The following is a 27154-nucleotide window of genomic DNA, read 5'->3' on the forward strand; positions in this document are numbered from 1 at the left end:
ATCTTAAAAATTCAAAATTTCAAAAGAGAAAATACTGACACATGCTGGCCTCAAGATTACAAATTCTTGAAGGCACCTCCCACTGGCCTATATGTCTCAGAATGCAGCACTCAGGAGCAATGAGGACTCAGCACAGATCCTAGGACTTCCTACAACGTGCCAGACTCACAGAACCCCACATGCAGGTCACACACACCAAGCCAAGAGAATACACTTGCACCAGACTCCAGCAGGGCACCAGGGCAGTTTGACCACCTCTGACTTCAAGACTGTGCAAAGCGCCCCTTTACAATGAGCCACACAGTCTCAGAAAGACAGGTGTGACTATTTAACTCCAAGATCTGCACAAGAGCAAGCTGTACCAACGAAGGACACAAACCAGTCCCAGTGTTAGCGCTGGTGTTAAAATCCGTGTATGACTTCATTGCACAAGCTAATCAAGTATGTCTGCTGCTGGAGACCAAGACAGCCATTACTGGACAGTGGGCAGGACGGAGACTCCATGGGGTTTCTGAGGTAATATTTTGTTCTTGATGGGGATGTTGTTTCAGGGCTATAATCAGCCTGTGGAAATTCACTGAGCTGTACCCTTCTGGGTTTTACACATGCATATTTATATTACAGCTTAGTTTTAGATGTTTGAAATCATTTGGGGAGCTGGAGAGATAGCTCAGTGGTTACGAGCACCCACTGCTCTTAAAGACAGTGTTGCAGTTCTCAGCATCTACATACAGGCAACTCACAGCTAATGCCCTCTTCTGTCTTCCACGGGTACCTTCAACCATGTGTACAGATGCCAACACAGACAAACACACACATACATATAAGTAAAAGTAAATCTTAGAATTAATCTGGTATATTTCTGTTTGTTTTAAAGAGTTTTTATTTTTAATTGTGTGTGTGTGTATGTGTGTGTGTGCACCTGAGTGTGCATTGTGCACCTGAGTGTGTACGGTGAACAGGAGCTCAGTGAGAAAGTATCAAATCTATGAAGGCATTATGTGTGTGCTGAGAACCAAACTCAACTCTCTTTCAAGAGTAACAAGTGCTCTTAACGCTAGTGTGTTTGTTCTGATGCGGAACTGGGATTGAACCTAGAGCCCTCTGCATGTTAGCTAGGTAACTTTCCTTCGGATAAACTAGACCCCCAGCCCTAAACGTTAGGAATTATTTAACATACATACATATAATCTCAAAAACTAAATTTCTATTAAGTCTCTAACTCCTTCAAATACCTCTGAAAGATTCTAACATATTTTGAAAGCCACTCAATTACACTGATCACAAAAGAAAAGACTGCTTCAAGCCGCTGTCAGTGACTGTCTTCAAGAAAAAAAAAATGCAGCCAGGGCAGTGGTGGCACACACATTTAATGTTTGAGGCCCGCCTGGTCTACAGAGCAAGTTCTAGGACAGCCTGGGCTATACAGAGAAAGCATATCTTGAAGGGGTAAAAAAGGAAGGAAGGAAGGAAGGAAGGAAGGGAGGGAGGGAGGGAGGGAGGGAGGGAGGGAGGGAAGGAAGGAAGGAAGGAAGGAAGAAAGAAAGAAAGAAAGAAAGAAAGAAAGAAAGAAGGCCAGGAGGCCAGGAGGCCAGGAGGCCAAGAGGCCAGGAGGCCAGGAGGCCAGGAGGCAAGGAAGAAGTCAGTCAGTCTCGGGCCTGACTTATATCTAAAGGCCTTAGGGGACCCTGGTCATTAAGAACCACTTCCAATCTGTTCCACACAATTGGCAAGCCCCAGCGGATTCCTTCTGCTCCGGCTGGAGGCGGGGCTTCCATGCACTACTGCAGATTCAGCTTTGCTGCTGGTCCACAGAGGCCACAGCCTGGGCAGTCCCTCCTCCCTCTAGTTCCTGGATGGACACTGGCTTTCTCCAGAGCTGAAACCACACACTCCATCAGATCCCGGCTCCTACCTGGCTGGAGTTATCTGCATCATCTCGCATGAAATAGCTAGCCTTCCCCTTGAGTCAGCCTGTGTCCTCCCTGCTACAACTCTGCTAATTACCTATCCACCCCAAGATCAGGTACGTCCATGCTCTCCCCAAACTGCACACTCCCGTTCCCTGAATCCAAACAAGTCATCACAGAATGCCGAGCAGGGATGCTCAACTCCACTCACTCTCTCCCTCCCTCCCGCCTTCCACAGCCTTTCTCCCTGGAACAGTAAATGGCCCCAGCCGTTCTCACTCCTGCTCCACGCTCTGTGTTTCCTTGATGGAGCAGTTGACATCCCTTCACTGTGTGTCCTCAACGAGAAACCTGCACACGCGAGCTGGCCCCCAAACTGCTACCATTACCTGTGCAGCTCGGCAACGCACCAGGTGGAAGCGAATGCCTGCTCTACCTCACAAAACTAAGGGTTCAAATGGAGCAATTTCAAAAAATTACTGAAACCATAAGTCGTTCCCTTAGGATCATATGGAGCCAGTCTGAGTTCGTAAAATGCTGGGCAGCAAAGAACTCTAAAGCCGTGGAAACTCTACCATCGTGACGGGCAAATTACACAGGAAAAGCACACAGCATACATACATGTCTGCACAAGAGTCAGGAATCTAAGGGCACTTCATGAACCAATGGTGAAGCCCTACCTTACAAACGTTACAGAATTATTCTGTGCTACTCCACAGTCTGTTCCACTGCACAACAGTAGACGGAACAGTTTTGGGGGGCAGGAGAAGTGACCCAGCCGTTAAGAACACTTCCTGCGGGCTGGAAAGATGGCTCAGGGGTTAAGAGCCCTGGCTGCTCTTACCACATGGTGGCTCACAACCATCTGTTGTAGGATATGATGCCCTCTTCTGGTGTGTCTGAAGACAGTGACAGTGTACTTATAATAAATAAGTATGGGAAGAAATGAAAAATATATCTTTAAAAAAGTGTAACAGGTGGGTCCTTTGTGAGTTCAAGAACAGCCTTGTGATAGTTTGTCCAGGGAGTGGCGCTATGAGAAGGTGAGGCCCTGCTGGAGTAGGTGTGTCACTGTGGGCATGGGGGTGGGCTTTAAGACCCTCATCTTAGCTGCATGGAAGTCAGTATTCTGCTAGTAGCCTTCAGAACTCTCAGCTCCTCCTGCACCATGCCTGCCTGGATGCTGCCTGGATGTTTCCACCTTGATGATAATGGACTGAATCTCTAACTCTGTAAGCCGGCCCCATTAAATGTCCTTATAAGACTTGTGTTGGTCAAGGTGTCTGTTCACAGAAGTAAAACCCTAAGACACACGCCTGCTGATTCAGGACAGCCAAAGATAACAGTGAGACCTTATTTCAAAAAAAAAATTAATCAATTAACCAATAAATAGGTAAGGAACAGCCTCTATAATTATACAGACTGTGCCTGGGTCTCCTTAGCCCTGACTGGCACTGGGTCAATCAATGGGGAAATCAGGAAAGTAAGAGGTAGGATTAAATGAGATGATACCCAGTAACTCCTAGCGGATGAAAAACAGGGAAAGGGGTGGAATAATTGCCTAACGGGTCTCCTGTAGCAAAGTATCTACACACTAATTCAAAAACATGCCTTCACGAGTTGAAATTGGCACTTGGACACTAGTTCTTGGGTTTTTGTTTGTCTTGTTTTTGATCTTTGAGACAGGGTTTATCTGCCTAGCCCTGGCTATCCTGCAACTCACTCTGCAGACCAGGCTGGCCTTGAACTCAGAGCTCCGCCTGCCTCTGCCTCGGCCTCCCAAGTGCTGGGATCAAGGCATGCGCCACTGCTGCCTGGCTGTAGCTCCCATTCTTACCCCTTCTTACTCTGATTCTCTTCTTGTTGTCTGTTGAGATAGGGCCTCTATGTAACCCTGGCTATTCTGGAACTCTCCATGTAGACCAAACTGGCCTGAAATACTCAGACTTCTTCCTGCCTCTGCCTTCCAAGTACTGGGATTAAAGGCATGCACCACCATGCCTAGCCTCTTGATGAGTATCTTGTGACAATCCCAAAAAAGAATTCTAGAACATTCTAAAAAACCAACAGGCTTAGTGGGCTGAAACCCTCAGTAGGTAATGCCCCAAAAGGTCAGCAAGATGGCTCAGCAGATGCAGGCACCAGCCTTCAAGCATGATGACTCCTGTTTGATCCGTGGCACCCAGCACAGTAGAGACCTGACTCCCACAAGCTGCTTCTTTTTTTTTTTTTTTTTTTGGTTCTTTTTTTTTTTTCGGAGCTGGGGACCGAACCCAGGGCCTTGCGCTTCCTAGGTAAGCGCTCTACCACTGAGCTAAATCCCCAGCCCCCCACAAGCTGCTTCTGATGTGCACCCACACCCAATTTAAGAATGCCATCCATGCATTTGTTTTCCTTAAGGGCATTTTGGTTTTGGGGGCCTTTTTTTGCGGGGGGGGGGGGGGGGAGTCAGTTTTGGGACAGAGTCTCCCACAGCACCAGCTAGTCCAGCCTCCAGTTCCTGACTCCAGCTCTCAAAGGATAAAACTCCAGAAGACGATTCTTAGAACACAGAGCAGGCAAATCTGCACGGAATACTTGGGGAGCTCAAACAAGGTCCTGGCAGGGTCTATCCGTATGGACACAGAGCCAGGGACCCTCCAAGATGAGACGGATCAAATGTTGTAACTGTGAAGTTCTGCACAGATGCACACTCCACTGGAAACCAGTTTCATCTCTGGTTTCTTTCACGTGCAGTAACAATGTGGAGAAAAGCATAAAAATATAGAATTCTAAGAAAAAGACTTTTAAAAGCAAGTAACAGTCATCCTCCTGCATGAAGCGTGGCGCGCGCGCGCGCGCGCGCGCACACACACACACATACACTCACACACATGCACTCACACACATGCACTCACACATACACACACACACATGCACACACACACATACACTCACACACATGCACTCACACATACACAAACACACACACATGCACACACACAATCTATAATTAAGTACACAAATATGAGAGGAAACAGGGCACGAGAACATGAAGAGCGCCACCTATAATGCACAGGAATTGTACTAAACTCAAAAGGGAAAGTCAGAGGCTCCACATTCCTAGGAAGAGACTCACAGGCATTCAATTAGGAATTTTTCAGAAATAAAAATGTAAGAGTCTTCCCACTATCTTCCTCCCACACAGTAAACAAACAAGCTGAACAGGCATCTATCCCCATCTCACTTCCAAGACCATTCTTCCGCATGCCGACATGGGGACTATCAGCTGGATGTGGTGGGCACACCTTTAACCTCAGCACTTGGGAGGTAGAGGCAGGAGATTTGGGAGTTCAGGGTCAGCCAGGAAGGAGCACGTAAGACCCATCCCAGAAAAATGAACCAACTGCAGCATGAGTCAGGATGCATCCACAGTGTGTGGTGGGCTCTGAATGGCAATGAATTTCTTTCACAGAGATACAGAAAGCAAATGACGCCCACACTATCAATGGCACCCTAGCATCAAGGAGGTACAAACTAGCAGTCAACAGGATTGTTTCTATAACCTGCCCTTGATAGCCACAGGTTTTGTGTCTTTAGGTTCAAACAGCAGGCAAAGAAAAAAGTTTTGGGTTCTTTTTTCCCTCTTAAACTTGTAGCTGTGCTAAAACTATACAAAGTTTACTCTTGGGATTGGCCCCTAAAGAGTTCTGGGTAATCATATGTGCAGAGCACTGCCTTTGCCTTACATACAAGTAACAGAGACAGGATATAAAGTACAGAGGGTGCACAAGGGATTCTGCTAATTACGTGAGCATCCTGAGATACTGGTGTTCATGGGATGCAGAAAGCCAGCAGCTCCCTCCCCTCCATGGATACCAAGGGACAACATTGTATCACGGCGTTAGTGAGCAGCTAATCTAGTTAGAAAGTGTCCTAGCTAAGCTTCTATTGAGATGCTGTCCCACTAACCAAAGCAACTTGAGGAGGAAAGGTTTATTTACCTTATAAGTTACAGCCCATCCCTGAGGGACACCAAGGGAAGAACTGAAGCAGAGAAGACAGAGGAACACCACCTATGCTAGCTTGCTTTCACGGCTTGCTCAGCCTCCTTTATATAATCCAAGACTGCTTGCCCAGAGATGGCACTGCCCACAGTGGGTGGGGCCTCCCACATCAATCATTAATCTAGAAGATGTGTCCACAGACATGCCCACGAGCCAATCTGGCGGAGGCAACTCCTCAGGTGAGGCCTGAAATGGACAGCAGAAACTAACCAGCAAACCTGGGCTAGACCAGGAGCTCAAGCCAGCCCGAGCTGTGAGAGACCATCTCCAAAACCAAATGCAAAACCAGTCAGCTACTCATGAGGAACAAAGACTGGGTGAATGAAGCAGGAGGTCTCGCTGTATCTGTAAGAACAAGGGAGCTGGAGCATGGGGCAGGGGGGTGACATGTGCCTGGATAGCAGGGAAATGGTCCTTGTCCTAGGACTTGCCCTGTTCAACTCTGTGGGGAACTGGCAGTCCAACTGCTCTCTACAGAAGTCAGGGAGACTGTCCAGCTCCTGTCCTCTGGCCACATGGCTTTGCTCACCCTTGATGTACACACACATACACACACACACATACACACACACATACACATACATACACACACATATGCACACACATATGCACACCACATACACACACATATGCACACACATATGCACACACATGCACACACACACACACATACACACATACACACACACACACACACACACACACACACACCCTTCCCTCCTCTGCGGCATGCTGGATGACTCGTTCATCTCTTTGTTCAAACACCAAACTCAGCTCTTACTTTTACCAAAGATAGTATTTTTACTCCAGGACAAGGGGATGAGTCCAACACCACCCCTGACCTCACTGTTCAGTCTGGTAATGAGAACAGAATTAAATCACTATAATCTAGTGATTTATAGTACATATAATATATAATAATATATAGTACAAATACACAATAAAATAATATACTAATATAATCTACAATAGCCAAAAAGTTTTAAAAAAAAGTCCATCCGGAAATGATGGATAAATAAAATATGCCTCACCTGGGTTTTCTATTGCCCTGACTACAAACACTGAATGTGTATTTCACTTGAAATGTGTACCAAATATTTGGGAAAGGCAAAAAGAGCAAAGTATGGAACATGCATCTATGGAATACTATGCAGCCTTAAACAGGGAACTGTGACACATCAAGAATGAACTCAAGGACTGAAGGAACCTATCACATGACTCCATGTATCTAGAAGAACACAGGAGTCACACTCATAGAAACAAAGAATTACAGCTCCAAGGGACAGGAGGTGTAGGGATGGGGGTTGTTTTTTGATGGATATAAAGTTCAGCTTCTCAAGATGAAAAGGGTTGCAGAGGTATTCAACACTGCAGTGCCCTGTACTTAAAAATGGTTATGATGGCAACTTTTATGCTTCGTACATTTTAATCACAGATTTGGAAATCAAATAATCACTGTAATTCAGGTTGGGAACAGTAGAATAGAAACACTAAATAAAGCTGTGGCAAAAGGAGGGTCAAGCAAGAGGCACTCAGAGACAAACACACACACACACACACACACACACACTCACACCCTACCCCTTGGCCCTATTCCTAAGGCTCTGGTCCTTTTGCCCAAAACCATGTCCCAGGGACAGTGAGCTGTCCTGCTCTGGTGCTGGAGCAGCAAAGATTCCCAAGGCCATCACCTTGACTCCTGGACTTTCATCTTCTTGGGTAGCCAAAGGTGCTGACTCTCAGTGAGTCAGCACATGCTCCTGTATAAAGAATGAGGCAGAGGATAACCAGACAGCAGGCCTTGGAGCAAACAGCCGTCTGCCCAGCTAGTCTCCTTTAAAAAGTGCTGAGCCGGGAAGCTAAGATCCCAACACTGGGCATGCTCTCCAACATACCACGCAAAGCTTCCTGGTGAACACTGCCTCGGGATTTTTTTTTCTTCTCCAATCTTCCCTTTGTAACCTGACTCTTTCCTTAAAATTACCCTGAAGGGAATAAAGAGAAGCTGAAAGATCCACTCACAGAGGCTCATCACAGGACTATAGAGTTAGGCACAAGGAGGCCAGTAAGACACCGAGTGGTTTAGGAATGGCTGGGATGCAGTTCAGGGGTACAGCTCTAGCCTAGCATGTGCAAGACCCCAGGTTGGATCCCGGGATTTTAAGAACACAAAACAAGAGATGATGGATCCCCAGGGCTCACTGGCCAGCTACCCTAACTTATAGAGCTGCAGGCCAATGAGAGACTGTACCTCAAAAGACAAGCTAGAGGGCTCCCAAGGGCAACAGCCAAGGTTGTGTCTGTCTCCACGTGCACATTAACATGCACACACACACATACACACACACACACTACACACACACACGAACTCATAAAAAGCAACTAGGAAAACTTGTATCAAACTATGAAACACAAATAAAGATGGCTACTATTTCTAAAAACAGTTCACATCAAAGCCTCTGAAAGTGGGTATCATTTACAGAGAGTAACAAGCTTTTGTATTTCAACCAGGAACTCAGCTTGCGGAGACCTTCATGTCTACAGCCAGCCAATCACAGGGGATTACATCAGGATGAAAGTGGAGCAAGGATGTAGTTCTGGAGTCTGACCACACGCAGGAAGCTCCTGAAACCAAGAGAGTGAGAAAGATTTGAAGAAAGAGAGGGCACAGAGAGGTCTGAGCTTGGATGTGGATGAAAGAAACTAGTAGGAGGCACTGATAACATGAAGGGTGCCCAGCTTCTCAAGAGCCGTTCTCAACAAGAGAGAAGTCATGCTCACACCAAACTCACCATGTCCTGAGTTGTTCTAGCTTATTATTCCATTGTGTACACAACCATGTATGCAGTCGGTGGTCCATTCATGGGGTCATCGTGCACACAATCATGTATGCAGTCAGTGGTCCACTCATGGGACAACTCCTTCATTCATCCATTCAACAATTCATCGGGTGTTTACTAAGGATGGTCTCTGGGCCCAGCTACAGCGCACACTGGTAAGGAGATTGTAGCAAGGCAAGATCTCCTACTCTGGAGGTCACGAATTTAGTTGAGTTGTATGTGCAGAGAGGGCATCTAAGCCATTCTGCTTCTGCATGCCTTGTGGGGCATCTCAGAGGCCTGAGATTTCTGAGAGAGAAACAAAATGAGGCAAACAGGGAGGGGAAGGGCCTTGGGAGGAAGAAACAGCGCATATAAAGTATGCAGGCATCAAATGGCTCAATAGAGTTCTCCCCACAAAGAAACAGAGTCCATAGCAGTGTGGTAGAAAGAGAGGATAGACTCGAGGCAAGGAAGTTGGAGGAGGCTGTTCTACCCATCTATAATATCAAGGAAAAGGAAGATAAAATCAGTCAGAGACACTGGCACCTGTGACATCAGTCCATCCTAAACAAATGAACTTAACGTACACATTGATGTGGAAAACAGCCAAGAGACCCCACAATGAGAACGCCCAGAAGTTCAAAGTTCCCCCACAAAGCTCAACCAACCCTCAAGGAACTGAGTGCAGCTGGCTCCCCGAGGTCACTGGCAGATCTGTCCTGATCTGTACTAGCCCTTCTCTCTCCTTGGTCTACCCTTTCCTGCTCAGCCTCCCTTCCTCAGCACCCACATATTATCCTGTCTGTGTAGGCATCCACACCCTCGCACATCTGCACATGCTCCCGGCTGAGGGTTGGGCACCACTCCCAAGTCCCAGCTCCCTCTGCAGAATCCGAATCTCAAACAGAATAATAAGCATCTGACACACATCCTGTTAGCGCTGCGCTGACAGTCAAGGCTCTGCCTCCTACGGCCTGCATCCTTACACTGTGGGCCCTGGAGCATGCTGTCAGAAGCACAGAAGTAGAAACTGATACATATATGAATATTTATGCAGCTTGCCAGCTGTCAGGTTCTATGATTCGGAAACTACTTAACAATCTCTCCCGTCCTTCCCATGACAACAGTCATGCCTGGGCTTGCAGTCAGAGAGGTGCCTCTCATCCTCTGGTTCAGTGTCATGGTGCTCCAACCCCACATCAGTGAGTGTTACTCTCCCGGGTCCAGAGAGGCCTATTCATCCTCACAGCAGAACCCAGCAACCCAGGACGACCCAACCAGACTGTGAAACCCCAGACACTCCCTCAGAGATGAACACAGGACACTGCTGAGAACTATAACATCCCTGCTCTGTTCTGTGCCCGACAATTCTCACACATCGTTTTATACAGTATCTGGGTTTTTTTTCAATGCATTTATTATTTGTTGTGCGTGTTTGGGGCGGTGCCACTCATACACCATGGCGGGGTCAGAGGACAACTTGCAGGAGTTGGTTCTCGCTTCCCACCACACAGGTCCCAGGGAATCTCGCTCAGGTCCTCAGGCATGGCAGCAAATGTCTTCAGCAGCTCACCAAGCCATCTTGCTGGGTCCTGTTTTCTCCTTAAGATCAGTTACTTGGGTGTTCTAACATGGTTTTAAGCATCTCCTGGTGTCTCAGCTAAGAAAGGCACCCCTAAGAACCTGCTTCTGAGAACACAGTCCAAATGACACTCTTGGTTACTCAGTGACGCTGTCCTGTCTGACCTGGACTTCTGCCCCTGACTCCGCTGGTCCATTCTATTTCTCAGGTATAGGCAATCAATCCCTTGCTCGCTTCCCCGAGCTGTAAAGGGCCCATCAGCCCAGGGGCTAGATATCTTCAGGGATGCTGCTCTCTACCTCATACATAGATTTTTTTGTTTTAACCAAGTAACCTTACTAGTATTTTTAAAATTAGCAGCACACTGATTCATCCCCTCGCGGCAATTAGCCAAACACTCAAACTTGTTTTTAAACCATCTCAAATCATATCCATAGACAAACAGGAACACGAAGTTCAACGCTTAAAGAGAACAGCGCCCATTTAAAGGTCAAAGGACTGGTGCACACCTCTAATCTAGTGCAGTCAGGAAGCAGAAGCATGTAGATCTCTGTTTGTGAGTTCCAGGCCAGCCTGGTCTACAGAGTGAGTTCTAAGATAGCCAGGGATACACAGAGAAACCCTGCCTCAAAAACATCAAAAATAAGGGGTTGGGGATTTAGCTCAGTGGTAGAGCGCTTGCCTAGCAAGCGCAAGGCCCTGGGTTCGGTCCCCAGCTCCGAAAAAAAGAACCAAAAAAAAAAAAAAAAAAAACACCAAAAATAAAATAAAAGTCAAGGTCAAGAGATATTCCCAGGGTCCATGCAGGAGACTCGTGGAAAGCCTCTTTTCAAGTCTAGTGCAGAAGTGCTGCATGCAGAGGGAGATCTGTCGGTGTAGAAGCTGTCCGAGCAGCTGCACAGAGGAAAGATCATAGGTTTGTGTCCTAGGCTGGACCCCAGTGGGAACACACAGCCACGAGGCAGCTGGCGTCCCTCAGGTCAGGAACTTCTGCCCACCGTGCCTTAGTCTCCAGGCCTGTGCATGCTCCACCCCCCTCCACCCGACTTCACTCACTCACTCACTCACTCACTCACTCACTCACGTCACTCTATCCTACTTTTAAGAACCAAGATACTCCATGTTGATGTCCTCTTCTGTAATCCACGAAAACTGCAACTGTGAACCACTTTTCCCACAGAGCCCACACTGTACCAGCCCCATCCCACTTACGTGATGACTATCTCACCAAAAGACAAGGGGGCTGCTGGCCATTAGAGCTCAACAGCAGCCTTCTCCTGCCCAGTCGCTCCCTTCCCCACCCCAGGAAAGGGAACATTCTGTGTACACCGCCCTCTACCTGTGCACAGTGGCCCGCAAGCACCCTCAACCTCATACACACAGTGACACACAATAACAACGATGACTTTCCAAAACACAGCAGTCCCGAGACCACTGTTCCTGGGAATCACTTAGAAAGTTAGTATTCGGGGGCTGGAGAGGTGGCTCAGCGGTTAAGAGCACCGACTGCTCTTCCAGAGGACCTGAGTTCAATTCCCAGCAACCACATGGTGGCTCACAACCATCTGTAAAGAGATCTGATGCCATCTTCAGATACCTGAAGACATCTACAGTGTACTTATATATAATAAATGAATAAATCTTTTTTTAAAAAAAGAAAGAAAGCTAGTATTCATCACCAGATCCTGGCACGAATGCAAGGCATTAATAGACTGGTTTTTGGGTTTTGTGTTTGTTTGTTTGTTTGTTTGTTTTTTGTTTGTTTGTTTTCCCCTTAGAACTAAAGAAAGCTCAAAGGGTGGAGAAATCACAGAAGAATGGCTCACTGTGCTTTTGGGTTGTTTTGGGTTTTGTTTTCGATCTTTTAAAAAAAAAAGTTTATGTGTATAGGTATTTTTGCCTTCGTGTATATCGTGCACCACATGCATGCCTGAGACCACAGAGGCCAGAAGAGGACACCAGATCTTTGGGACTGACATCACAGGCAGTTATGAGTCCTCATGTGGGTGCTGAGAACCAAACCCAGGACCTCTGTAAGGGCCAATGCTCCTAACCACCGAACCATCTCTCCAGCCCCTCCTGTTCGTTTTGAACAAGACACTTGTCTGAAAGTACTGACTCCCTCCCACCGAAACTGGAAAGTTGGTGAGAAATTGATTTTTAAGCCAGAAGCACACACTAATTTATGATCAAAGGAGAAACAGAACCACACACTTGGCCGTCAGGAAGAAACCACAGAGAACACATCATCTACATCGCAATGTTATCAAAACCACAAGGGTGTGATCCAAGCCTCAGTAAAGGAGAAAACGCGGGGAGCAAATGTCACTCAACATTATGGGAGATTATCCTCCAGATTGGGAATGACAAAAAAACGCACTCTGTGAGGGGAACTCCCATTTTTTGAAATTGTTACTGTTAAAGGTTCAACTGCTAAAAACATTAACAAAATAACTCTCCCTGTGATCCTGTAACTTCAGAAAGCCTGCCTTTCCCTTTTCTCCCCACCGAGGTTTGGTATGAGCCTTCTATGACCAGGGCTGTACGGGTCAAGGCTTGTTCCATGCCACCAGCATGGTGCTCTCCTGGAGTCACAAGTGGCTTTGACTACGGAATTCCAGAGTGTATTCCACCAAGCAAGGCAAGCCTGCGAACAAACACCTTCTCAGAAGACACCCCAGCGCCATTCACTAATGTGGCCCAGACAGCAGGAGCCTAGCTGGGGTACGCACACTCGTACTAGTGTTGAGAGGACATTAGCTGTGTGGCCTTGAACAAGCTGGGGATTTGAGCAATAGGAGTGGCAAGAACGCCTATCTCACCGAGCCGTTCTACAGAAACAAGAGCTACAACTGCCTCCCACCATGCTTGGCCAGGCTATTACTGCTCTTCCCAGCACAGCTCAGTGTGTGTGTGTGTGTGTGTGTGTGTGTGTGTGTGTGTGTACGCGCGCGCGCGCGCGCGTGTGTGACTGCTACCTTCTGAGAGAGGGTGATGCTGGGCGCACATTCTCTATTATTCGTCTTACTCGTTTTGAGTCAGGATCTCTCAGTTAACTGGGAACTAGGCTGGCAGCCAGCAAGCCCCGGAAATCCTCCTGTCTCCACCCACCACAGCTCTGGGGTTAATGGTATAAAAAGCTTTTCCACATGAGTGCTGGGTCCCTGAGCTCAGATCCCCAATGGTCACCCATACCCACTCACCCACTAAACCCTCTCTCTAGTCCCTCAGCCCTGGGATTTCTACAGAAAACCAGAGAAAGAGCATCCAGGGGGAGCTTGGTCAAAGGCAATTAGCCATCCAAGAAACGCCACAGTTATGAAGACGTGTCCTACCTGTGGGCTTGGCAAGGATGATAGGTGGGTAATGGGCTGTATTCAGAGGGACTAAAGGAAAAAAGGAAGCCACTGGCACTGCTAAGGCATTGCTAGAGATAATATGGCTCGCTTCAACTTTTCTAGAGAGCAATTTGGCAGAATGCATCAAAATTTAATGTGTGCACACTGCCTAGGCCAGTGCGTCTATTTCTGGGAATCTATCCTACAGAAGTTATTAGGGAAGTGTGTGAAGATGTGTGTACGACTGAAACACTCGAGAGTTATAACCCAGCAACAAGCCACTGGTTAAATGAGGCAGAGAACATTCCCCGCCCTGGATAAATTGACTTGTGGCGCAAACGCAAAGATCCCACAATGGAGCACGAAGTGGGGAAAGCGCAAACTGCCAAACAATGTGTCGGATACGACACTACTGCCTTGCCTGTGTGTTCTTATGTGTCTGTATGTGTGAAAAACTAAAAAGAGACGCACCAAAATGCCACGGGAATTATCCGGAGTGGCGGGATTTGAGGCAATTTTTGCTTGTTAATTTATAACTTTTTCTAACCATCTGAATGTGCTCAATGAACACGCAGCACGATCTACATCGTAAGTCCCGTCGAGTTACCTTTTGATAACAGCCTTCTGATGATCCTCTACGCCCAGGACTCACTTCCTCACATCTAATCATTGATCCTCCTACCTCCACACCGCACACCAGGTCTCTTCTGAGACCTAATCCTGAACAAGTCCCTGCCTTAAGGCCCATGCACTGCCATGTCCTCTGCTGGGAACACTGTCCCCTGAAAGACCTCTGGACACTCTCTTGCCTGCTTCAGATTTTAGTTCAAACATCAATGTTATGGGCTGGACAGTAACAGCAACAACAACAAGAACAACGACTTCTTAACCCAGAGAATCTCAGAGTATGACCTCATGTAGAAACAGGTCAGCACAGATATAATTAATTAATATGAGGTCAGGCATAAGTAGGTGAGCCTCTGATCTGTCATGACTGTCCTTACAAAAAGGTAAAATTTCAAATGGCACACAGGGAAGATGGAGCGATGCTGCCCCAAGCGAGGAACTGCCACCGCCATGAGCGTGGCCTGGAACAGATCCAGTCTTAGCACCAGCAAAGAGATTGTAGCAACACCACGAGCCCCAGCAGAAGAGCTTTACTTCTGCCGGATATGGCCCTCCATCAGTGGTCCCCTGGATACCACAGCACACTAAAACAGGCACCCTGTAATGGTCTCCAACATCCCAGACTGAATCTGCAAGTCCCTCTACTTCTTTGCTCTGCCTACTAATGTTACTACTAACTACACTTAGTGACATGTGGTACACCCCGAGGGCCCAGCACACAGGGCAATCTGCTACATAAACAAGCAAAGGATACAGAACCAAAACACTGAGCAAAGCAAGCCTGTCCTGCTGCAGACTATGGTCTAGTGAAAAGGACTGAGAATAAACAGGCCGAAATATAGGTGGTGACCAAAGTAGGCAGGAGCTTAGGAGTGATGAAAGCATTCTTGCTGGAGAATGCCTCTTTTGACGGTGCGGGAGCTGAGGAGGGACCTGTAGGAAGGGAAGTAACTGTAGATAAAATCTGAAGTAAGAATGTTCTAGACAGAAGGAACAGCAAGTCCTAATTATTGCAACCAATGCATACTGTTTTTATAATCAGGCAGGGAAACCAATAAAACTATTGTATCCCTCAAAACACATAAAAACATTTAAAAGCCCAATTCCAAGGGTTGCAGAGAACAGTGGGGTTTTACAAATTCTTTAAGACTATTTGAAAGCAGAAGGATCACTTGGATCCAAGGGTATAACAAAACTGTCACACACACACACACACACACACACACAGCGGGAGGGGGGAGGAAGAGGGAAGAGGGAGGGAGGGAGGGAGGGAGGGAGGGAGGGAGGGAGGGAGGGAGAGAGAGAGAGAGAGAGAGAGAGAGAGAGAGAGAGAGAGAGAGAGAGAGCGCGCGCGCGCACGCAAGCGAGCAAGCGCTAGCTGCCTCGCCCAGCCCAGGTTCCAGCCAGCACTTGCTCAAGAAAAAAAAAAAAAACAAACCTCAACAATTTCAGGGTGAGCAGGGGGGCGGAAGGGAAGTTTAAATGCAGCAGGGCCGAGCAATTCAGCAGTCTGGAGATGTTTGCTGTTAACCACAGAGTCAGAGAAACTTTGTTACCACTGTCTTGGCCACCAGCTGCTGATGAGTCCTACACCCCATGCCAAATCACATGCCTGGAACCGGGGTTCGTCCCACTTACCTAGACCACAAAGCCTCAGTCTGATGCTCACTCCTACTTCTGAAACAATTAGCCCACTCCACCACTATTGTTACTTTTTAAACAACCAACTTCCTAAGCACTTCCCTTTAGGAAACTGAAACTCTGTAACTTTACACAAGTCTCTATGCTCTGGGGCGCTGGGTGCTACTTCTTTGCAACAGACTCTAAAATACCCACTCTACCCAGTACCTCACCTAAGGGGAAGTACACAGCATTGACCTTCTACCCTTGGGTGATGTCACTCACAATTCCTTGAGATCTACCCATGTTGCAGTGTGCCACAACTCCCTCCTTCCTGGGGGGCTGAAGACCACACACACACACACACACACACACACACACACACACATACACACACACACACACACACACACACACACCCTTTTGTTCCCTAATCTCAAAGGGTTTCTGTAATCCTTGGTGGCTAATGCACTTGGCTCTTTTCACACAGCTTAGGAAATCGGGACTATCATACTGGTTCCCCTCAGAGAGAAGCTCAGAAGAGGAGCAGACCTCTGATCCATCCAGACATCAGCTCAGTCTTCTACCCTCCATTTCCCTAGAAATCTGGGTTGGCTTTTACAACTTGAAGACATCCCACTAATTAGGGACCAGCAGAAATCTCTGAAATGCTCCTGAGCTCATCAAGAAACTGCTGAGGTTGGGGCTGGGGATTTAGCTCAGTGGTAGAGCGCTTACCTAGGAAGCACAAGGCCCTGGGTTCGGTCCCCAGCTCCGAAAAAAAGAACCAAAAAAAAAAAAAAAAAAGAAAAAAGAAAAAAAAAAGAAACTGCTGAGGCCAGAGCTTCCAAACCTTAGGAAATACATAAATTACCTAGAGATACCGCAAGGTAGCTCATTCAGTAGGCTGGGGGCGTGGGACACTGTCTATTGTAGCCCAGACTGTCCTCTGGCTCCATGTGTAACCCAAGGCTGACCTCCTCCTGAGGGCTGAGATTTCAGGCATTGAGGGTTACCTGTCCTGCTGAGCCTGAGTTTCTGACAGACTCCTAGCTGATGCTAATGCTGATGTTGCTTGTTTGGGGGACCACACTGGAGCGGTGAACCCTGGGTTCCTGGGCTTTGCCCAAGTTCTGCAGAGCTGACTCCAAAAGATCATTTGTTCTATGTTTTTAGTCCTCCGCCCTTTGAAAGCTCCCCAGCATTTTAAAACAACCTTCAGACTGTCTGGCTCCAAAGGTAATCCCCACACCTGAAACGCTAAGTGATGAAGGGCTCTCTCCACAGGCCCAAACAAGAGAAGCAAAAGCAAGGTTTCAGCAAGCCTTTCCAAATGATGGTACAGGGCTGTGAATAGCCTACCACAGGAAAAGCCACCTCCCCACTAGACCTGACCAACTCAGGGCCAGCACCACCTGCTCATCCCCCACCAAGCCACTGGTGTGTCCACCTGAACTACTACCAAGACTGTCCTTCCAGCTCCCTGCCTGACCTGCCCTTCATTCCTCTCTCCTCCTGTGGCATCTTCTCAGTTCCCAGTCCCACCTCTGCTTACTCCTCTCTCAACACCTCCCTCCTTCCCTCTGTGAATAGTCACTCTCCCAAGGCATGTCTGCCTCCAGAGCTTGCTGCCTGGACCCCTTCTATTTTCTTCCTCTCTAGAATGAATCTCCTCATGCTTTGCCCTGGCTCCCACCCCTCCCGAACATGAGCAAATACACTTCTGCATTCTCTGCCTCCCTTCCTACATCTGTCTCCTCCAATCCCAAGACTGTTGCCTCACTCTCTATCTCACCTCTTGAACCTCTTACCGATTTACTTCATCTCTTGAGCACACACAGCAAGCTCCCAAAATGACAGACATCCACCCACTGAAGGCCTGGACCCTCTCCAACACTGGCCTCCCCTGGATTGAGAAACGGCCTCTGTGATGCCTCGGGATCTTGTGGGGAGGGCAGAATGTATGGTCCACATTCATCCTTCTACCTCTTTTATTGGCCATACTGGGCCACTGCATCGCCAATACTCAGAAATACCCATCACCCATCATATCCACACCAACCCAGTTAACAGCAGCCAGGCTGTGAGCACTGCCCAGTGGTGCCATTCTAGTAAGGGCAAAGGATCCGAACAGAAACGCCTCAAGACATAGAAAACGATCAAGAGGTATATAAAAGGTGCTCAGTATCAGTAATCATCTCGGGATAAAGCAAGATACACCACTTCACACCTATTAAATGACTGTCAAGAGGACCAAAGTGGAGTCCTAGGGGCAGCCATTGTACTGAGTGCTGCGTTTAGTCTCTGACCACAGAAAGTGGAGGGAACAGGAACTGAGAGAAAAGTCCTGAGGGAGGACAGAGTCCCCGGCACTGGTGGAAAGGATGCAGGGCTGACACCGCCAAGCCCCAGGAGGCTGGGGTAGGAAGCATTTCCTGTGCACCCGGGGCCTTTCAAACTTGAACTGTGGGGTGCACACGAACCTAGGAACCCGGCAAGTACGGATTTCAATTCAGAACATCTAGGGTGGGGTTCTGTAAACTCGACCTGCCAGGAGTTGCTGCTGCTGCTGCAGCAATGTGACCGACAGTGGGAGCAGAACGTTAATCTTCAGGCAGATGCCTGAAGCTGCAGGCCGAAGTGCTCAGGACCTACAACACCATCAGCAGAGACGGAAGAAACAGGAGCATGCGAGGCAGCTGCTGTACCCTGAGCTGCACCCCAGCCTCCCACAGGACCTGCCTTTGTTTTTCACCCCCCCCCAATTTTTGGTAGCATTATTATTCATTCCATTATATTTTGTTTTTTGGCTTTTTTTTTTTTTTTTGGAACATGTGCACATGTATGGGCACCCATGTGAGATCAAAGGACAACTTTGTAGACTCAGTTCTCTCCTTCCACTGTGTGGGTCCCAGGGACCAAACTCAGGCCACCTGACAGCAAGCACCTTCTTGCTGAGCTGTGACACTCCACACACACCTGCCTTTTTTCAGTTTTACTGAAGATGGGGTCCCACTATTTACCAGGTTAGCGTCACTCACATTTTCTCTTCTCTTCCCTCAGCCTCCTGACAAAATTGTGACTGCATGCGTGCACCAGCGGACATGTAGCCGACAGGTTTTAACAAGATTTGGGGGTAGGGTACTTGGCTAGAGTGTACGAAGCCATAGGTTTAATCCCAGAACCATAGGCATGGCGATCTGTAATCCCAGCATTTAGGAGGCAGAGGCGAGAGGTCAGAAGTCCAAGGGCATCCTCAACTACATTATCAAGTAAGCAGTCAGCTGAGACATGTGAGGCCCTGTGTCCAGCAAAACAAAAACAAAGACAAAAAGACAAAGAAAAATAACCATAACAAAAAAAACCTTTTTTTTTAGTTGTTAATAATATAAGAAGAGGAATCTGTCTTCAGTGGTTCATTAGTCTGGCATATATAATGGACAAAGAGAAAACACACACACATGCACACACACATGCACACACATACACAGGCACACGCACACGCACATGCACAGGAAAGCACACGGGGTGGGGAGGGGTCAGTTGCACCTATGCATTTCCAAGGCATCTAAGACAGCTGAAAGGAAAGTTTAACTCTGTGCCACTGGTGTGGACAAGGCTATGTGTCTGTGGTCCCACAGGAAGTTATGGGCAGAAGGACATACACCCTGAGTTTCGAATCTGTCCAGAAGCACGCAGAGGGGAAATCACATCCTGGTGGGCTCCGGATGAGAAGCTGGGGTCACAACTTGCAAACAGCCCCTGCAGTTACGACTGCATGTTCCTCTCTAGGAAAGCCACCCGGTGTAATTATAACCACAGTAATTAGCTGCTGCTATCACCCAGGGCACACAGAAACCCCTGCTCCCAAGTCCCTTGGTGACTTTTAACAGTTCCCTGGTGGGGGCTCTGTTTTCAGGCATAAGGGAGGCACTTCCTGAGACGCTGTACCAGGAGGGAGAGCCAAAGCAGTGTCCTTCCACCTGTGACTCACTGAAAACCAATTTCAATGGAACAGTTTAATTCAAATGTTCTAATGGTAAAAAGTCAGCCATGGGGTGGAACGATGGTTCTGTTGTTCAAGAGTTCTTGCTACTTCTGTAGAGGACCTGAGTTCAAACCATAGTAGCTACATGGTGGCTCACAACTGTCTATAACTCCAGATGCAGGGGATTCAATGCCCTTTTCTGGCCTCAAAGGCACCTGTACCCATACACATAAAATAAATAACACCTAAGATAAAAAAGACAACCACAAAAACTGTCTCCATTAATATCTGAATGATAGGTTTACACTACTTAGTTCCAATGTCCCTACCTATGAGCTTTAAAGTATTATAACAATCTCCAGATACCATCAAGAGATGAGAACTTAGGGAAGACGAGCTCCAGAAACCTAAATCCATTTGTTGTTGTTTTGGGTTCTAGTCCTGTTTGTTTGTGGCAAAGACTCTCTCTGTAGACCAGGCTGGCTTCAAACTCATATCCTCCAGCCCCTGCTCCCAAGAGCTGAGATGAAAGGCTTGCCATCCACACCCTGCTTCAGAAGTTTAAACCCTTAACAAGCATTCCCCAACTCCAAATAACAGAGTGCAGCAGGTCTGGGGATCACAATCTGCACACATGCTAAGTCCTTTATTCTAAACCAGGTCTAGCAAATACTCACCTTGAAATGACGGTTAAAAACCGAACAAGACACGGTATAAACTCATGAAAAAAATTACACAAAGAGAAAGCAGATTCTGCTCATCACAGTAACTGCACACTTCTGTGTCCCAAAATTATGTAAAGAGTGGGGACAGGGAAATGACTCAGCGGGTACGGACACTTGTCATGGAAGCCAAGCAACCTGAGTCTCATCCCAGAACCCACAAGTAGTATAAGAGGCAACTGTAGTAGGAAGTTGTCCTCCACCCTCCACACACTCACCACGGCACACGTGGATACACACAGACACACTTTTTTATTCAATTATGTAAAGTGTAAGAGGCTGGGGTGTGGCCTAGCTGGGAGAGTGCTTGTCCAGCATGCACAAACCCCTACGTGTAATCACCAGCATGTGAAAAGGGGACAGAGAGATGCCTGCTTGCAACCCCAGCACATGGAGGGTGGAGGCAGGAGGATCAGATGTTTAGGTCATCCTCAGCTACACAGTGAGTTCAAGCCCAGCCTGAGTTACATTAGACCTCAAAAATTAATTAGCCGATTAATTAAATAGAAAAACACTGGAAGGAGGAAAATATAATAGAAGAAACAATGACAAAATTCAAAGAATACAAATACAAAACAAGCAAAAATTCAACACTAAAATGCAAAATGGGAAAACTAAAACAATGTATTACAAGTTTAGCAGACAAAAGTGTTTAAAAATAATCAAGGGATGCACCTTTAATCCCAGCACTGGTTAGGAAAAGGCAAAATCTCTGTGAGTTCAAGGCCTGTCTGATCTACATAGCAGGACTCGAGAATATAGAGGACTACATAGAGAGATGCTGTGTCAGATAGATAGATAGATGGATGGATGGATGGATGGATGGATGGGCGGGCGGGCGGGCGGGCGGGCGGACGGACAGACGGACAATATATACATACAATCAATCAATCAATCAATGGATATGAAGGACATCAGCTACATACACTTTGTGGCTTTTTTCCAACATTACAGCTTTCAGAATACTGATTCATTCAACAACCACATCCTGAACATCTGCGGAACACCCTACACTCCACGCAAACACACAGGGTGCCCGCCCAGCACACCTCACAGTTAATCCCATTATTATTCCCACTCTACAAAACACGTGCTTAAAAACAAAGACCTATAGAGAGAGGCAAAGACTGGTCTATAAAGCTGTTCACCATAATGTTTACAGCTGCGTGGCTGGGCGGCGGTGACGGCGGCGACGGTGGTGGTGGTAGTGGAGGTGGCAGTGGCAGTAGCAGCCCATGCCTTTAATGCCAGCACATGGGAGGCCAAGGCAAGAGGACTGTCATAGATTTAAAACTAGCCTGGTCTACATAGTAAGGCCTGGGTTATGTAACAAAATTCTACCACAGAAACAAAAAAACCTAACCCACTTATAGTGTTATGTATGGGCTGTGGAACTGTGGGTGAGCCATCTTTCTTTAATTTCTAGATTCTGCCAACGCTGTCAATTTCATGATAACCCTAATTCTTAAGTAGAGGATTGGGAGTGGGCCACCATTCCCTCCTTCTCTATTGTAGGTGGCTGGCTACCTAAAAGTTCTATGTTCAAAAGAAATCTCCAAGCATGTCAGGTTTGTTTCCACAACAGTGAATAGCCAAGACCAAACTTAGAAATGTTTTCTTTAAAAAAAAAAATCACCAGGTGGTGGTGAGACTTTAGTCCCAGAAACCCTGTCCGGAAAAACAAAATCACATATTTAAAACGCTAAAGGAAATAGAAACAGACAACAAATCAATACAGCAGAGCTCGCTCTCTCGAGTGCGCTCATGTTCTCTCTCGTTCGTGTTCTCTCTCTCTCTCTCTCTCTCTCTCTCTCTCTCTCTCTCTCTCTCTCTCTCTCTCTCTCAAAACTGTAATGAGAGGATCACCTGAAAATCAAGTCCACCTCTGCTGAAGCCGGGGAACTTGTTAGCCAGACAGGGGACAGCTGCCTCCCAGAGGAATTGTAAACAAGACCAAGGCACCATCCCCTCACCCCCTCCACCTCAGGACATCCCTCACCAAAGTCTCCCTGACACACAGTTGTGTGAAAGTGCATTACTAAGACCAGGAGGCCCTGGTGCCACTGAGGGGAAACCTGGACCAGACATATCACCTTGACCCAGGATCAACAGCTGCTGGCCAGGGTCAGGCATCCCACAAGCAGCCTGGCACCTCACCAAGACACCATTCATCAAGCTGCCCTCCCGGAGCCTGCAAGCAGATCACCAACTTCAGGTCACCCCGAAGACCCTCCACCTAGCAGTTCACCCATAGCGGACACACATCCGCGCACGCACGCGTGCACACACACACACACACACACACACTGCTTCTCACCCTGTGTTTCCTGCCCAGAGGCAGCTATGCAAACCAGAGAAGCAAGTTAGTGAAAGGAGGCCGCCTCCGGCTCTGAGATGGCAGCTCTAGAATGGATAACTTTACATCTCCTAGTTGGATTCTGGATTAGGAGTAGCAGAGAACCAGAAAAGGGTTTCTGAACAAGGGGGAGGCAGTGTAGACACACCCGCCGTGCGTCTTTAAGTTTAGCCAAACAACTTTATCTCCTACAACCTCTCCAGAATACTCGGATGACAATGTGCAAATGGGAAAATGCTGAGGCTGGGAAGCTAAGTATGTCGTAGAATCTGGAGCCAGCGTCTCCTAAAGGTCCTCCTCAGGTAAGCAGGGATCATAAAACCTAACTCTTAGTGTGGCCTGACACACATCAGTGGAAACAATTAGGGAGCTAGGTCCCATGATGGTCCAATCCAGCAGGAACCCAGTTTTCTCTGTTGACTAAAGTCAAGAGCTCTTGGAAGGACTAACTCCTCTGGACTGAAATGCTCAGAGGGAGACTGAGACAGAAGGTGCTAGCTTAGGTAAAGTTTCTGCACCCACAGCACACACACACAGCCTAACAGGCCCATTCTGTCAACCCTGCCTCTGCTGTGGCTCCCTGAGGCATCGTTCCACCCAGCTAGAGGAAATCTCTGGAGGCTTCCGCTATGACCCCAGCCTGTGGGTCACAGAAAGCAAAGGGGAATGGAGAGCTCTGCAATTCCTCTCACCATCCAGCCAGTGACCTTGAGCAAGACGCTTCTGCCTTAACTTCCTCCTGAGTGAGGGAATGGGTCTCATCCCATGCTCCCTGGAGTCCCTCTACTCTATTCCATCATCCCCTTTGTGGTGCTAGTTAGGATGCCCACGGTAGGGTCTAAGGGACACCTTCAAATGTGTTCTACTTCCTTCAAGCACTTGGCAGTCCTCTGGCCCTGCTCCCACAAGCAGAGAGGGTTCTGGGCTGCTTTCATGGCTTTTCTGTTTCTCCTGTGCAGTGTGAAGAAGCTCTCCAACCTTCCCTTTTCTACCCACAAAGCAACCAGACATCTGTGTGCTGGGACAATCACAGGCTTGCACTGTGTCACCTCGGAAATGGTCTCCAGGCCATCCATCCAGTGCACGCTCAGGGCGGACAAATAAACACTTTAAAGAAGCAATATGAATTAAACCGTTTCCTCAGCAAACAAAACCCACCCACACGCCCCATAAATCATGTCTCTTAATCCCATGCTGATGAACAGTCACTAAATTACATCTATTATAAAACCAACCATGACTCCTTTCATGCCCTGACACTTCAGACTCAAAATATTTTCACACTCCATTGTAATGCCTTTGTAGAGGCAATACCAATAGCTAGTTCCCTGGAAAGATCCATGGTCAGGGCGCTTTCCAAGAGATTTTTTTCTTTGAATGTTCTTTGTGTCCTGGCGCACTGGGGGACACGGCCAGCTTGCTTGCATCTGGGGGAACACTGGCTGTTCACGGCAATGCACAACTGCTCTACAGCACACACCAGATGCACCCCCTTGCCCCAACAATAAAAGTATCCCAAAACATTCGCTACGCCACATTCACACAGCCGTGCACAAACACAATTCCAGTGCCTGCATTTTGCAAAGGGGAAAAAGAAAATAGGTATCTTCGGAGCAGAAACCACCAGACCCGCCTCGGGCAACATGGTTCACAGAAGACTAGGTTGCAGACCTTTTAGCAAGACCGGTCAGAAACCGCTCGTTCTTTCCCTTTGCATTTATTCATTTCCTCCATGCCTTTATTTGCTGGGCCCAGGAAGAATAGAAAAGCATCTCCAGCAAGGAGGGCGAGGGAGAGGTGGAGAATAAAAGAGGATGGGCGGGTGGGGGAGCCAGGAGCTGACGAGCGCGGCAGAGAACGCGGCCAGGGTGGCGGCCGCGTCCCGGGGGTCTCGGCGATGCTTACCTGAGGCGCACGAGGCCGGCCCGGCGAGCAGCAGCAGCCAGAGGCCGGGGAGCAGCAGCCCCGGGCGGCGGTGGCGGGAGGAAGGCCCGCGGCCGCACCGCCCCGGCACCAGTGCAACCCCGGCCCGGGGCTCCCGCTCCATGGCCACGCGTCGGCTCCCCAGCACCCCGGCCTCCCGGCGTGGGCGCGCTCAGGCCCGGGACGCCAGCGGCCGCTGCGGCAGAGACTGGGCGCCTTACACCGGCGCGCAGCGAGGCCGGCGAGGCGGGGGCGGGCCGGGCCGGATCCACGGACTGGGGCCGCTGCACGCCGGCCGCGCCGCTCCGCCCCCTCCCGAGTCTCGCAGCCGCTGCCGGGCAACGCACGGCCCCGCGCGGGGAGGCGAGCACCACCTCCCGGCCGGCCCAGCGCCTGCCTGCGGGCGGCCCGGCGGAGGGCGAGGCGGGACCGGGTCCCCGCCCTCCCCCAGGACCCGCCTCTCAGGAGGGCTCCCGGGACGGCGCCGCCCCGCACCCGCACCCCCGGGGCGCTGGAGGAGCAGCCGCAAACCCGGTGATCCTGAAGCACGCTCCTCCCGAGCCGCCCACGCGGGGCGGGCAGCAGGTGTGTGTGCGGAGCGGCCAAGGTCCCTGGCAGAGCCCCGGCTGCTGAGCGGACAAAGCCGAAAGAAGTGGGCTCCCTTTCCCGAAGCCCGGGCGCAGGAAAAGGCTGGGGAGGAGGCGCACAGGGCTCAGCCCATCCTTTGCCTTTCCAGAGCTCTGCCACCTTGCGAAGGTGGGCCTTCAGAGAGACTGGGCCTATAGCCCTGAGCTTAGTGAGTCACCAGAAAGGGACTGCTGAACCTGGACAGATACAGACAAACACACTGATTCAGGCCTTTTTTATAAAAAGAAAGTAACACCAACGAATGATGAAAAAGACCCTGTTGGGGGTCATGTTCCAGGGAAATGGGTATATGGATGAGAGTTAACATTTGTCTCTGTGCTAAAAAGCCAAGTGCGTAAACTCTGAAGACCGAGTGAGGTTGGAAGGTCTTGGAACACAGCACAATTTTGGACAGTTATGTTTCAGAGGTTGTGCCAGCCATGGTCTGAAAGCTGAGCGTAAGAGAAGTATCTCGTTGACTGAGAAACTATGACAGACACCGGGAAATGTGAGCCACCAGACTGGCCAAAGGATCCGGGTGGCTCTTCAGTGAGGTAGGCAAACAGATCCAGAAAGGAGCTACCCTGTCTTGCTGGGCAAACTCATCTATGTAAGCAAAAAATTAAGAGAAAAATGGGCACCTGTTAAATTTCAGGGGAAATGAGAATGTAGGTTGCAAGCTTTTGTAGATGGCCCTAATTTTTGCGCTCCGTTGCGTCACCTGTCATAAGCAGCCCCATAAATTGCTCTCCTGCTCCCCCAGCCATATGTATCCAGCATACCCAAGTGGAGATTCTGCTTGTCTGAGCATGTCTGCACCCTGAACATAATAGTCCTAGGTATGACTCTCCTCTCTCCTGGCTTATCTCTGAATTCTTTGTATACACAACTTATCTGGTTCAGGCCACCCACCTGGAGCAGCAGCTCTTGACATTTAGTCCTATTGTGATACATTATTTTTTTATGGACTTGTTAGCCCCCCACCCTCACACACACACACACACACACACTAAGTTAAATTGATGTTCTAGCATGTTATCTCCCCACACAGGCTCTCCCATAGCCCCCGGAAGATTGCATTATATATTTATTGGTGAGAATCTATGTGTCCTTTACATGTGAACTCAGCCTCCAGGAAGTTCCCAGCTGCACTAGACATCAAGGTATGGGAGAAAGGAGTCTCCCACACCGTTCTGAGTCAAGTCAGACTCTGCTAGAAACAAACAAAAATGCAACCTTGGGATAACACGAGGGACCCTTAAGGATCAACTCTCTAAGGAAAAAGGGGGTCCCTAGAGTCCCTTGGTCTCCCTGCTCTCAACACATAAACCCAAACTCTGTCGGGAATTAGAGCGTTCTCCCTCAGTGCCTACCAAAATGACTCCCAGGGCTCAGCTGGCAGATAGTGTGACTTCTGCAGACCTGGCAGGAATGAATGTTCAAGGTAAGCAGGAATGTGTATGTGTGTGCAAACACAAGTGCATATGCATGCCCCCACACCTAGTCACACGTCTATGCACATTTGTGTCTAAAAATAGGGATTAAGACAGAGCCTCAGAGCCTTCATACAAAACTATGCAATGAACAGATCCA

At 48.4% G+C, this 27154-nt stretch overlaps 1 protein-coding gene across 1 annotated transcript in view; it reads right to left on the reverse strand.

The window, feature by feature from the left end:
• The window catches only part of Kiaa1549 (KIAA1549 homolog), a 127607-nt gene extending 102419 nt beyond the window's left edge, over positions 1-25188 (reverse strand). The window contains 1 exon segment of the mRNA NM_001447383.1: positions 24917-25188. Within this exon segment, the coding sequence (NP_001434312.1) occupies positions 24917-25058 (142 nt within the window). The 5' untranslated portion in view covers positions 25059-25188.
• Positions 25189-27154: the final 1966 nt, after the last annotated feature.

The sequence above is a fragment of the Rattus norvegicus genome, chromosome 4, assembly GCF_021556685.1.
Source record: "Rattus norvegicus strain SHRSP/BbbUtx chromosome 4, alternate assembly SHRSP_T2T, whole genome shotgun sequence".
NCBI classification, from domain to species: Eukaryota; Metazoa; Chordata; class Mammalia; order Rodentia; family Muridae; genus Rattus; species Rattus norvegicus.